The following is a 15103-nucleotide window of genomic DNA, read 5'->3' as shown; positions in this document are numbered from 1 at the left end:
AGCAGACTGCAAGGCATTTCGCACCTGAAGTTATGTCGAAAATCAAGGAAGAGGTCGAGAGGCTTCTCAAATGCAATTTCATTTGTACGACCAGGTATGTCGAATGGATTGCTAACATTGTACAAGTCATTAAGAAAAATGGCACTTTGAGGGTTTACATTGACTTCAGATATTTGAATGTTGTAACCCCAAAGGATGAATATCCAATGCCCATGGCAGAAATGCTTGTTGATTCTTCCGCAGGGCACAAATATCTTAGTATGCTCGATGGATATTCTGGGTATAACCAGATTTTCATTGCTGATGAAGATGTGCCAAAAACGACATTTCGATGCCCCGGCGCCTTAGGCACCTATGAATGGGTGGTGATGCCCTTTTGCCTAAAAAAACTATGGGGCAACTTATCAAAGAGCAATGAACTATATATTTCATGACTTCATTGAAACTTTCATTCAAATTTATATTGATGACAATATGGTTAAGTCTGTTTCAGGAAGAATTCATATAGACCATCTTCGACAATCATTCGAAAGAATAAGGAAACATGGTTTAAAGATGAATCCTCTTAAATGTACTTTTTATGTGAAGGTTGGGGATTTTCTAGGCTTTGTGGTCCATAAGAAAGGAATCGAAATTAATCAAAACAAGATCAAGGCCATCTTGGAAGTGAAAGTGACATCAACAAAGAAGAAACTGCAGTCGCTGATAAGAAAGATAAACTTTCTAAGGAGGTTCATCTCAAACTTAAGTGGTAAAACTCAAGCCTTCTCACCTCTACTTCGACTCAAGAAGGAACGTTTTGAATGGGGGCAAGTGCAACAAGAGGTTTTCGATAAGATCAAAGACTACCTTGTTCATCCTCCAATTCTGGCGCCTCCTTGTAGAAATAGAAGTATGAGATTGTATATATTTGCATCTGATATGAATTTAGGGAGCATGATAGCTCAAGAGGATGAAAATGGTGTCAAAAGATACATTTACTACCTTAGTAGAGTCTTAAATGATGAAGAAACTAGATATAGTATAGTCGAAAAGTTATGTCTATGTCTATATTTCTCATGTACAAAATTGAAGCATTATATAAAGCCAGTTGATGTTTGCGTTGCATCTCACTTCAACATTATTAAACATATATTATCGAAACCAATTTTACATAGTCGAATCGGTAAATGGGCGTTAGGCTTAACTGAGTATTCTTTAACTTACATGCCTTTAAAGGTTGTTAAGGGACAAGTGATAACAGACTTTATAGTTGACCACTCTATAGTCGAAAACTCCCTAAATTATCTGGAGCTTGAACCCTGAAAATTATACTTTGATGGTTCTAGTCATAAAGATGGAATAGGTATGGGAGTATTAATTATTTCTCCTAACAAAATCCCAACAAAAATCAAGTACAAGGTCGAAGACCTTTGTTCAAACAACAAGGCTGGATATGAGGCTTTGATAGTCAGACTTGAGATCTTGTTGGAATTGGGGGCAACTCGAGTCGAAATAATGGGTGACTCAGAGTTAGTCATAAAACAAATTACAAAGGAGTATAAGCGTGTTAAAGAAAATCTTATAATGTACTTTGCAATAGCCAATAGATTGTTACGAAGGTTCGAAATGATAAGCATTCGATACATACCTCGACTTGAGAACCAAGAGGCCAATGACTTGGCCCAAATTGCTTTGGGATACAAGATTTCAAAAGAAAAATTGCGAGATGTAATCGAAGTCCGAGGAAGAGTTGTGTCAACTATATTATCCCCAACAGATTTGGAAACAACAAAGTTAGGGTATGTTGACGAAGAGAATTTTGAGATACTAGCTATAGACAGCTTGGCAGGCGAAGATTGGAGAAAACCAATAGTAGAATACTTAAAAAAATCCAACAACATCTGCTGAACGAAAAGTCAGGTATCGCGCTTTAAGTTATATTCTTATGGATAACGAATTATTTAAAAAGACGCATGAATGAGTCTTTCTCAAATGCCTTAGCGAATCTGAGGCATATTTAGCTCTCTCTAGTGTCCATATTGGGGCATGTGGGGCACATCAGGTAGATCACAAGATGAAATGGTTATTGTTTCGACAAGGGGTGTATTAGCCTATTATGCTTAAGGATTGTATTGAATTCGCTAAAGGGTGCCAAGAATGCCAGACACATGCAAGCATACAATATGTCCCTGCAAACGAACTACACTCCATTGTGAAGCTTTGGCTCCTTAGAGGTTGGGCGTTGGATCTAGTTGGAGAAATTCGACCAACATCATCTAAGATGCATCTCCGAAAAGCTCTTTAATGACATGATAAGGTTTCTAAGGTCCAAAGTGATCCAAAACTTGTATAAATAATGTATCTCTCATCCATATTTTCTACAAAACACACCACAATCATAGAATGACAACATATTCCCATCTTGCATTTGTATATTTCAATGGCGCAAAATTCTCATTTCAATTTCGGATCTGCGACGACATACTTCTCGTCGATCTGAAAACCAAACTAAATACTCTTTGGCGATATCTAGAAAATTGGAGAGTTGTCAAGCTCGAGTATTGTTCACCTCGTTTGATAACGAATGGAAGATACAATTCACCAACTTTGAACTGAAGACGGATGAAGATTTAGAGGTCATGTGGAGTACATTTTACCGTTACTTATCAAAGGATACGATTAAAATGGATGTGGAGATTGCAAGATCCGCCAACGATATTATCAATATGTTGCAAGGTCTTGAACTAGTCAAATTATATCAAATATATTTTCAAAGATGCAACCACAAACTAAAATTAAGTATACTAGGAGTGACTCATTCATTTGTATTCAATTTTATGGGAAATTGATGTATCGAATTTTAAAGACATTTTTAAATTTTCATCAAAGATTTATGAAAAATATAAAGATGGGAAAAGATTGTCGATTCAATATAAGCCTCGGTCGTCCTTTAGACGTGCTAAAACGTTGATGTGTGGATAGAAACAGGTAAAAAAATCAACAAGTTAGATATAATATTTTTTATGTGAAGCAGCAATTTCAATTTTTTCTGATCAATAGAATTTATCCTTAATGTGCAACTCAGAAAATTCTTCAGACACGTTAAAAGATGCAATTCTTCCCATCTAAATAAGTCAGTTCTTCAAAATTCAATCTTAATAGTAGTAATATATTTACAAATCAACTTGTTAACTTCTACTTTTTTTACTTTTAATTCTTCTCAAAGTAATTTTTATTTAAGAATACCACATTATAGGTACAAAGTTTTCACTATCTTTTTAACAAATCTCAGTCGAGAAACTTGTGCACACAAGAGGTAACTAATCTACATTGATACACAAGATGGATTCTTCCTTCCCAACCAAATGTTTTCCATATGCAGTAAACAGAGGTCAAATCCCTTGCCATTTGGACTAATCCATTGTTTGTCTTCTCAAATCAATTCTATCAAAATCTACAGCAAACAATTCAAGCAATAGTCTAAAAAATGCAGCCAACAACAGGACATAACACGTCCATACTGGAACTGCAAGCAACTATGTCACGAGTCTATTGAATTTCTTTATGAAGGTTGAGCAAAGTTGTTGATGCTAGTGTTAGCATAGTGTGGTAGTCATCACAACCTGGAGTTCTACTTCTAATTGGCACAGTTATGCTAAAATTATGATGCAGGGGCTTCTATTATAATATATAGCAGTTACCATTATTATTAACTGTTCACCATTTAAATGTCAAGTAAGATATCGTATTATGCATAATGATCTATGGACTCGAGGCCATAACTCTAACTTTTGCTCACCAAAAAATTTAACAGAGGTGAGTTTTAATGGGAGCCAGTATAATAAGCATCTTTCCGGAAATACGAAAAGCCAAGAATAACTTTAAACAGCAATTTCATGTTAATTTTTTATACTTTTGAATGAACTCCGGGCACAGGCTTTATCTTTTCAAGAAACTTCTCTGCTTCAATGAAACCAATTGGACCAAAAGGCAAATACTTCATACATCTCCATCTGCTTAAACTCGTGAAAAGGCATTTTTAAGTATTCACACAGCATTCATGACAAGCTTAAGCGCACATACAGTACATACAGTAACCAGAAAGATTCGTACCTGGGCGTATACGGTAGCGCCAAACAATGAAGATGTAGGTGGTTAACAGAGTTCAATGGAGGCTGATGAAAACCAAATCTGTACAAAATCCGACAGAAAAATCACAAGGTCATGTTTTGTTCAAGCACAAAGGCAATCATAGTCATAGACAACATTCTATTACAGCATACAAATAAGCATCCCAAATAGAAACCATTTCTGATTCATACAAAGTTACTAGAATAGCCCAAGTTAAACAACTTTAACACAACAAACCAACATGGGAGCATTTGGACTTTTCTACCGGAATTCAGAATCGAAATACCTGTACTGCTTTGAGTGAGGTGCATCTCTGAGTAATAACATTTTTCCCACATCTAACATATGACTCACTGTATAAAGAAAACAATCATGAAATTAAACCAATCAGATTTGAAAATCTACTCACAAAAAAAAAAAAAAATTAAACTGTGAAGTGGTTACATTACAGATATAAGTTAATTTACCCAAAGAATAATCTTCGGTATTTCTCTGAAGATCATTAACTGTAGGAATATGCTTCACAGGAATCACTAAGTAATGCCTAAAAATTTCCAAGTTCAAATTGATCACTAATCAAAACTCCTTAAACCCTAAACCTAAGTATCACATTTGAAATAAGTACAAAAAAAAATAATCAGAAAAAATAAGTTAAAATTGAAAATTGTTGCTATATTATGAAATTGATAGAGATTTTGAATTGGAAAATGATGAATTGGAAATACCTGAAAGCTGATGGATTGATGTCCCGAAAAGCAACAACTTTATCATCCTGCAATTTTGGATTCAAAAAGAGTCAGAGAGGGGGAAAGGGTAACAACAAAAGTGAAGAAGAAGCGAAAACGAGAGACGGACTGAGTGGAGAATTGTATGGGATTTGGAGTTGGTTGCTATCTCACAGAAAATACAAGGCGCTGTCGCTCCAATGGTTCCCGCCATTATTTTGCCCTAATGCATAGTATTGCCCATAAACATCCAATCCGATGCCTATTGTTTAAAATTATATATATATATATATATATATATATATATATATATATATATATATATATATATATATATATATATATATATATATATATATATATATATATATATATATATATATATATATATATATCAAAGGATTTAATTGAAATACATTGACAGTATAAAGAGAGTTCACAACGTCTGTTAATTCTAAACGCGAGATATTAAAATAAGTTTGATTTTTATTTTAAAAATCTATAAAGTAATACAAACGGACGATGGTGATGAATCGATTGTGTAAATCTTTTTATACTGACAGTACATACTAATTAATCTATATATATATATATATATATATATATATATATATATATATATATATATATATTAGTTGTTAGACATTAAAGATTAAATCAAAAGATTTTTATATATTTTAAGTATTAAATTTATTAATTTTTTAAAATAGGTTCTTCTCTTGAAAAGATGTCAAATATAATATTGAATAATATGTATGATAAAATTAATACATTATAATAGTTAAATAAAGTAAAAGGATATACGAAATTGGTAACTCAGTTCGGTACAAATATATTTAAGTTTGAAGAACGTTAATTCGAGAAAGAAATTTCACTCTTAATAGTAAAAGTACAAATTGATTTTAATTGAATCCTATTAGTTCAAAACTTTTTTTTCTTAATATTACCCATAAATTTCTATTCATAATCCTCCTTAATATAAGACTCATTTCACTTTCTCTCGGTCACTTTCACAAGTGTTTGGTCACTTTCACAAGTGTTTTTCTATTACAATATTAAATGAATGGTGAAACCAATTACAATTCAAAATAAACTATATTCCTTTATATAGGAATGACACTAGTGAATAAAGTTTCACAACCTAACAATAAAAACACAAAGACTCAGAATACTAAACACGCCTTGCATGTTGTCTCATGGCTGAATCTTCTTGCATGGCCCGTTAGAGTTTTGAACAAAACTTGCGGCTGAAGCAAAACCAAATAGCACAACACATTAATCAACTTTAATTTGATTTGTAATCTTTCATATATTAAATCTTCCTCAATCTGATTTGGTCTTTTTAAACTTGATAAATGATATTTTGTGAAATCTTTTATTATTTCAAAAAGCGCATAAAATAATCAAACAATAAGGAAACAAATCATACGCGGGATTCACTTATGTGTTGGCTGGCTTTTGAGGCATGATGATCCTCAATGTGTGGGACATCTTGCTCCGTATCTTACCTCTTGTTTTAAGGTCATAGAGACATCTTGTCTCAACATAATGTCATTGCATCTTCCATTACATGTTGTCTATAAAATTATGTCAATCACATGTAATAATAATTGTATATACATTAAATTTATCCACTTCTTCCTTTTTAATATTCATTTCACTGACTAAGGATTGCAATCAGACTAACGTCGAGTTTGAGGGCGTACAAGGAGGACTATCGCACATGACTTAAAATTTATCGCGGTTAAACCATAACTAATAAGGCCTTATAAAATATTTGACATCGTTAAAATATAGTTAAATAGGGCCTCTATTTATTTTCTCATGATTAAATTGTGACAAATCTACACATGACCTCCAAAAAATTGAGACGACTTTGAATCAGACACCTTGTCATGTTTGTTGCATTGTAAGATGAGATGTATTCGGTCTCACATGATGACAGATTTACTACAATATGTTTCTTGAAGACTATGAGAGTGGAGAGTTAAAGAGCCTAACATATATCATATTATGTTTATTTTTCCTTTGTCTTTATGTCAATCTAAATCACAAAAATCATTCAAATTTCTTGGAAAAACCTTCTGGTTTTGGAAGTAAAACACTATAGTCAATTGTGCCTTCAGAATATTTAATTATCTTTTTAACTTCTTACTTATGTGGTTGTTTAGATTCTTGTAAATCTCCTTACCATACCTACACTATGACATATATGAGGTCATTAAGTGTAAGCATATCTCAAGTATCTCACATTTACTTGTATAGGATATTGTCAACTTCCTTGCAAATTTCATATTTGTTTCATTTAAAAATTGCATCTATAAGGGTGCATGTTGAGTTGCAGAGTTGCAGGTCATTGGGTTAAATCTCTTCAGAATATTAGTCATGCACTTTCTTTGATCTCTTAGTTTTATCTAAACCAAGAAAATATCTTATTCTTCTTAGATCAGTAATGTCAAACTCAATATTCATATATAGTTTGAGATTCTCAATCCCATTATGTTTACTCTTAATTATAAGTATATCATCCACATACAAATACATTATATTGATATTTCTTTGGTTCAAGCCTTTAATATAGATTACATGTTCAAATGTGAAATTGAAATAGTCGTTGTGTTTAAGGAACCCGTCAATTCTCTTGTTCAAAGTCTCTAGGAGTTTTGGTTATTCCATGTACATGCTCACCAATCTTATATTATATGTTATATCAGGTCATGTATTACACGAGTACCTTAGTGCAATAATTTTTTATATGACATTGGGTCTATTGATTTTTCATCTACATTCTTGCTCAATTTGATTCATGTTTCCATAGGTGTCACTAATGGGTTACAATTCAGTATATCTTAAACCTCTTCAATATGCTTTCGGCATATTTCTTTTGATGCAGAAAAAATCATTTAGTTATGTTAGTGAGTACAATACATAGGAAATATGATAGTTTGCCTAAGTTCATACATTTCAAACCCCTTCATCATGCTTCTTTTGAATTCAACCATTTCACCATATTAATGTCAGTTACAAATAGGTCATCCACATATCTGCAAAGTATTAGGATATCAGATATTGAAGAATGCTTAACATATACACCATGTTCTGAGGAGAACATTTTTGAACATCAATTTATATAAGAAGCCATCAATCATTTTGTTTCATGCATTAAGGTCTTGCTTCAAGCTATATAGAGCCTTATTTAACTTGAATACTTTGTCCTCTAGGTCAATTTTTTCAAAACTAAGAGACTTTCTTAGATATACTTCTTCTTTTAGGGGCATTGAGAAAGGTTGACTTTACACCAAGTTGATACATGAGACAGTCCTTATATGTTGAAATCGTTATAATTTCAATTCTTGCAGCTGATGAAAAATTTTCATTGAAGTCTAAGCTTGATCTTTGCAAAAATCTCTTTACAACCAATATAACTTTGTACTTGGCTATTTCACCATTTGACTTTAACTTTAGTATATAACCCATCTTACATCAATAGGTTTCTTACCAATTGGCTTTTCAACTAGATTCCAAGTTGAATTCTTTTCAATAACTTTGATCTCATCATTCATAACATCAAACTAACTTGAATCGTTTAGATCATGCTCCAAGTTCACATGTTTTGTTTGTGCAATCATTGCTTCTTTTCGCATATATTCTTCCTCATTGATTGTTGTATCAGAGAATATTTCATGGTTATTCAATCTAACTATTTGTTTACCTTCTTCTTAGGAGTGCCTCATGTGATATTAAATGATTCGTCATTAAACATAATTGTAGTATGACTAGCAGGACTTTCATCTTACAACATTTGTGTATTATGTGAACTTTTCTCCCAACTCCACTCTTTAATTTCATCAATCATCACATATGTGTTGATTACTATCTTCTGCCTCTTTCAATCATATGTTTTTTATGCTCCAGTAGGATGGCAACCGATTAGGATCACTGAATGACTCCTACCATCCAATTTTCTTCTGTTTTGCTCAGACACTTCTCTAAAGCACAATGAGCCAAAAATTCACAAGTGCTTAACACTTGGCTTTCTTGTTAACTGAGCTTCATGAGTAACTTCAATTAATTTCTTTGTTGGACTTCTGTTTACAATGTACGTAACAATTGATACTACTTCACCCCAAAATTTATGTTGCAACCTCTTGCATTTCATCATACTCCTAACCTTGTTGAGTATAATCATGTTCTTCCTTTCAGCAACACCATTGTGTTGGAGAGTGTATCATGTTTAATCCCTTCTTTCTTACTACATTTAGGAAATTAAATAGAAGTGTACTCACCACCACAATTTGTTCTTAATGCAATGATCACATTGTTTTTCAACTTTTGCTTTAAATTTCTTAAAGCAAATGAACACCTCACTTTTCTTGTCTATTAGATAAATCCATGTGTATCTAGTGTAATCATCAATAAAGAAGACAAATTAATTAATACCTCCAAAATGTTTTTCTTCAAATGGTCCACACACATCTGAGAAATTCATCTTCAACTTGTGTTTTGACTTCATGTGCGAGACATGTTTGAATGTTTTCCTGGCTTGATTAGTTGTACAATACTTTGCACACATTTGCTTTGGCACGCTAATTTTGAGGCGAGCCATACATCATTTTATTTACAGTCAACATGTTTAAAATAAAAGATGCAACAATTGATGGTCAATGACATTGTTTGTCCATATGTGTGATGCCAAGCCCAATTTTTACCAGTGAATATTGATGTCAACCATTGATGGTCAATAACATTTATTCTTATCTTGAAAATTTTGTTGTTAGATGGCAGTGTTTTCAAGATAAGTCTCCCAGTTTCATCAAACACCTTGAGCTCCTACTTCTCTATCTACAAAGTGTAATTTCTTTCAAGCAAGTGTCCAAAATTTATCAGATTGATTTTAATTTTTTGGCACATATAGTACTTCATTGGCCACATATTCATGTTCACCCTTCCTTTGTATTAGAACTTGGCCAATTCTCTTTGACATTACTTCACTGTTATCTGCAAATTTGATTTTCATTTGTATTATTTTTTTCAAATTTGAGTAACCAACCTTATTTTCTGTCATATGAGTGTTCCATCTTCTATCAAGATACCACCGATTCGTTTTGTCTTCTTCAACTTTTGTGATTGTCATGAAGAGTATGCTATCTGAGTCACTACTGTCACCATGACCAAATTGTGTTTTATATGTCATCATCATTGATCTCATTGCTTGCATAACACTCTCTTGCATATTGGTCAAATTTCTAACAGTTGTAACACTATACTTCTTTCTTATCTGTTTTCTTATTGAAAATCTTGTTATTTTTTGTGTTGCTCTTGCTTAATTCTCCACTATGATTCTTAGAGTTCTTGTTAGAACCTTCAAAGAATATTTTCTTCCTCCTTCACTTCTCTTTTCCCTTATTGTTTATTGATTCATCAACCTTGCTCTTCTTATTCATCTTGTCTTTGAGGGCTTGTTATGTTATCTTATCTGAGTTTATGTGCTTTAATCTCAACTCATGTACTTCCAACAAGCTTAGAGATCTTCCAACTTCACTTCAAACAAATCCTTCTATTCTTAAATAACAACAACAATATGATCAAAGCTTATAGTTAAGGTCCTCAATACCTTTTCAATTTTCATCAAGTCATTAACTTCCTCACCATATGTATTCATTTGGTTTGTTAGTGACACCAATCTTGAGAAGAACTATGCAATTGGTTCACTGTTAGTCTTTTGCAGCATTTCATATTGTCTTTGCTTAGCTTGAAGCTTCACTTTCTTGAGTTTTTCATCTCCATCATATGTCTTCTTGAGTGTGTGCCTCCTATACAATTTCCTCTTCAATAACCTTTTTAATGATATCCACATATTGATGAATCAAGAAGAGTCAATTTCCATAATTTCTTATGAATTCCAAATGTATAGCCTTATGTGGTATTGTTCTCTAATGTAAGGATGTCATCATTCACAAATTTTAGGACATCTTGATACTTAAATACGAGTTTCATTTATGCACGCCATATATTATAATATTTTTTAAAAATTTTAGATAACTAAAATTTAGATACTTATCTATTATAATATTTTTTGAAAATTTTAGATAATTTAAAATTGCTAAATTAGCTGAGAATCAATTTGATGTTGAATTTTCATTCGGTATTGATGAATAGAACAAAGAAAGATTATGTGATTCTTTTTAGAACAACCTTTGTTTAAAAAATTAGTTGAAAGAGTGAATAAGTGTTTTGGAACCGATAAGAGAGAATAGCGAGACCAATTTTCATTCATATAGATCATGTATTAGCATATACATTTATAGAGTATGACATACTCATGTAACTAACTTGTCTAACAAGTTTTCTTTTAAATGCTCCTACCCTCTATTAGAGTAGTCAAAGTGGTAACTAAATAAATCGGTAGAACTAAGTCTCAAGCTCTGTAACTAACTGTGTTGAGTTAGCACAGTTAGGTCTCCTATATATACTCAGCTCTAACTGAACTTGTAACTAACTTTCTCATAATAAATGAGTTCATAACAAACTCTATCTCTCTTTCTCTTCTCTCTCTTCTCTCAATCTACTATACATTTATCATTTTCTAATATGGTATATAGAGTTTAACGCAATCCATAACAATGGCTTCCGATGCAAACTCAACAAACACGACGAAGAACATTATGCAAGAACCTTTGTCGATCTCGAATTTCTATTCGAAGAACATTTTCAGAACTTTTATGCAACAAGTAACACTCAAACTTGATGAAAATAATTTTTGATGCTGGAAACAGTAAATTAAAGGTATTATTACAACGCACAAGCTTTATCGGTTTCTCGTCAATCTTGAAATTTCGCCACAATACCTAACCGATGATGATCGCACCAATGACGCTGAGAATCCAGTGTTCATCACGTGGGAGCAACAAGACTTTCTTCTCTTCACTTGGCTTCTCTCAACGCTATCGAATTCGGTCCTACCTCGTATTGTTTGTTGTGTGCAATCTCACCAGATCTATGATGAGATTCACAAATATGTGTTTGCTCACACTGATGTGAAATCGCACCAATTGCGTTCTGAACCGATATCAATCACAAAAGGTGTGAAATCCATTTACAATTATATTGCTTGTGTTCAACGTATTGTAGATATCCTGTAATTGATTGATTATCTGATTTCACAACGCGATCAACTTGAAGTTATCCTTGATGGATTTCCTGATGAATACATTGCCTTAGTCTCAATTATTCAGTATCGTTCCACACTCTATCCTATAATTGAGGCTGAATCCATGCTTATTGATCATGAGGTGAAAATGGATAGATATAGGAAAACTGGACTCACTGAACCTATGTCTATTAACGTAGCACAAGCTACTCAAACTCCCATTCAGCCTGCCATTCAGACTCAACCTAATGCTTCTTCTATGGTGCAACCTAATGCTATGTCTCAGTTTATTGTTAGTCGTGGAGGATTTCGTGGTGGACGATCATTTGCTCGTGGCAGAGGTGGGAGATTTGGTGGTAGATTCAAAGTGTAGTGCCAAATTTGCTTCAAAACTGATTATGATGCTAGCATATGTTATCATAGACTGCTCCACGCCTTGGAACTACACTGCTCCAACTCATAGACCTGCTTGGAATCAATGGACAAATTCAAGAATTCCTTAGTATATGGCGTCTACTAACCAAAACCAGTGGTTTGCTCCTCAATCTATGTCTTCTACTGGTCATAATCAATGGTTTTCCCAAGCTCTTAGAGGTCCTCCTCCAGGTTTCTCTCATAGACCTACTTATCAACCTCAAACCCATCTCATTAGTACAAGTTTTGGTGCAACTTATGTCACTTCCCAAGCCTGGTATCCAGATTCAAGCGCAACTCATCATGTCACAAACAATGCAGATTTTCTGACTGAAAGCAATACTTTACCTGGCACAAATCAAGTTCTATTTGGCAATGGTCAAGGTTTGCCAGTTACCTCTATAGGTTCTGCTTGTTTTGCCTTTCCACACACAACACACACTTATCTCACTCTTAAAAATCTTTTACTTGTTCCTGCTATCACCAAGAACTAAATTTCTATTAGCTAATTTGCAATAGATAACAAGGTATATTTTGAGTTCCATGCTAACAAATGATTTGTTAAACATCAGGCCAATTCTGAAGTTGTGCTTCAAGGTGTTCTCAATAAAGATGGCCTCTATACTTTTGATTCTATTCAATTCAGTCAAGGTTCAGTTGTTTCAATCAACATTATCTTTAAGGCCTTTACCTCAGTTCCTAGTTCCACTTCAACTTCAGACTGTTCTCCCTATCTTATGTGATATAATACACTAGGGTGTCTCAATCATGAAGCTCTGAAGGCCATCCTTCAACTCTGAAACATTTTTACTCCACATAAGAATTTGTTAGACTTTTGTTGCTTGGGAAAGATTCATAAACTACCTAGCACACCTTCACACACTTTATACACTAGGGCATTCGATCTACTATTTACTGATGTATAGGATTTTGCCCTTGTGATTTCTTCTTGTGGCTATAAATACCTATTAGCTCACTCTAAATATACTTTGGTCTTTCCTATTAAACTTAAATTTGATGCGTTACTCACCTTCACACGCTTTATCACAGCAATTGAGGTTCAATTCTCTACTAAAATCAAAGTTATTCAAAATGATGGTGGAGGAGTTCAAAACTCTCACTCCTTTGTTCAACAGAAAGGGAATTGCTCACAAATTAGCTTGCCCCCACACACATCACCAAAATGGGTCTGTGGAAAGAAAACACATGCATGTTGTAGAAACAGGTTTGGCCTTATTAGCTCAAGCCTTCCCTTATTGGATCATGCTTGTTTGACTGCATTATTTTTTATCAATAGGATGCCTCTCCTCTTTTGAACATGCAATCTCTAATAACAAGAAATCTACCTCTGGTTCCTGCATCTTCCTAGATCCTAACCTTGTTTCTTGGTAGTCCAAAAAGCAAAATTTGGTGGCAAGATCAAGCATTATTTTTTTATCAACAGGATACATCTCCTCTTTTGAACATGCAATCTCTAATGATAGGAAATCTACCTATGGTTCCTGCATCTTCCTGGATCCTAACCTTGTTTCTTGGTGGTCCAAAAAACAAAATTGGTGGCAAGATCAAGCGCTGAGACAGAGTACAGAAGTCTTACTAACTCAACCTCTAAAGTACTCTACATTCAGTCTTTGTTGGCTGGACTTAAAATTCTCTCTACTACTCCAGTGATGTTTTGTGATAATCTTAATAATGTAGCCTTGTCCCACAATTCTATACTACATGCCAAAACAAAACATACGGAGCTTAATATTTTCTTTTTTAAGAAAAAAATCCTCAACAAGACTCTTGTGGTTCAACACATTCCTGCATTTGATTAATATGCTAACTTAATCACCAAACCTCTCTCTCCTCTCATATTTTTGCAATTGAAAGATAAACTACAAGTTCAGGACAAGTGCTCTCTTGCACATAAATGACCGCCATCTTGCTTGGAAGCTATTAGAGTAGTCAAAGTATACTCTAGTATGAGTAACTAAATAAATCAGTAAAATTAAAGTTTCAAGCCTGGTAACTAACTGTGTTGAGTCAACACAGGTCTCCTATAGATACTCAGCTCTAACTGAGTTTGCAACTAACTTCCTCATAATAAATGTGTTCATAACAAACTCTATCTCTCTTTCTCTTCTCTCAATCTACTCTACATTTATCAATTTCTAAAACCCTTATCACTAATATGAATTCTTTTTTAATCCTCATACCAATATGAATTCATTTCGGCGTTGCAAGGACACGGGATTGCAAACATACAAATTCAAAACACACCGCTAATTCACTTTTAAATACCGATATTTTAACCATTAGGCTCCTGGGAAAAAGAAAAAACTTAATTTCTTTAATATGTACCAACATAAATAAGAGGAAACCAACAATTTTAAAAAGACATGACTGTTATATTATAACCTTAAACTTTCGATCAATCAGCTATGAAGTGAAAACATTCTCTCTTTTATTTTGTCTTGAGTTAGCAACCATAACTTATTTATATCCTTGGACAAAAACAAATATCAAATCGAATGTAGTCTAATTTTAAGTAGAAACAGTGTTTCTCCACGATGATGATATGATATATATTACAAAAAGATTTACTCCTACAACATTAAATGCTTATTAAGTTGCATGAGGCTGTCATCAGGCCTCATTCTTAATTGCCAAGCTACAAATGTATAAACAGTGCCTTGGCTTGTAAAGAAAAAGAAAG

General features: G+C 33.3%; 1 protein-coding gene across 1 annotated transcript; it reads right to left on the bottom strand.

The window, feature by feature from the left end:
- Window positions 1–3658: 3658 nt before the first annotated feature.
- Window positions 3659–5107, bottom strand: LOC127120622 (bifunctional adenosine 5'-phosphosulfate phosphorylase/adenylylsulfatase HINT4). The gene is made up of 6 exons (XM_051051129.1): window positions 4969–5107; window positions 4839–4885; window positions 4581–4657; window positions 4400–4466; window positions 4096–4173; window positions 3659–3995 (listed from the first exon to the last, which is right to left on the bottom strand). Exons 1-6 carry the CDS (start codon window positions 5050–5052, stop codon window positions 3890–3892), a joined length of 459 nt encoding a protein of 152 aa, XP_050907086.1. The 5' UTR covers window positions 5053–5107; the 3' UTR covers window positions 3659–3889.
- Window positions 5108–15103: the final 9996 nt, after the last annotated feature.

Source organism: Lathyrus oleraceus, chromosome 2 (assembly GCF_024323335.1).
Source record: "Lathyrus oleraceus cultivar Zhongwan6 chromosome 2, CAAS_Psat_ZW6_1.0, whole genome shotgun sequence".
Lineage (NCBI taxonomy): Eukaryota > Viridiplantae > Streptophyta > Magnoliopsida > Fabales > Fabaceae > Lathyrus > Lathyrus oleraceus.
Note: the sequence above shows the minus strand (reverse complement) of the source record. Positions and strands in the feature narration are given on the sequence as shown.

Coding starts and splice junctions, on each gene's coding strand:
- LOC127120622 (XM_051051129.1), bottom strand. CDS start 5,052: ATGGCGGGAACCATTGGAGCGACAGCGCCTTGTATTTTCTGTGAGATA. Junction 4,174..4,399: donor CCTCACTCAAAGCAGTACAG/GTATTTCGATTC, acceptor GATTTTGTACAG/ATTTGGTTTTCATCAGCCTC. Junction 3,996..4,095: donor GCGCTACCGTATACGCCCAG/GTACGAATCTTT, acceptor GAGTTTAAGCAG/ATGGAGATGTATGAAGTATT.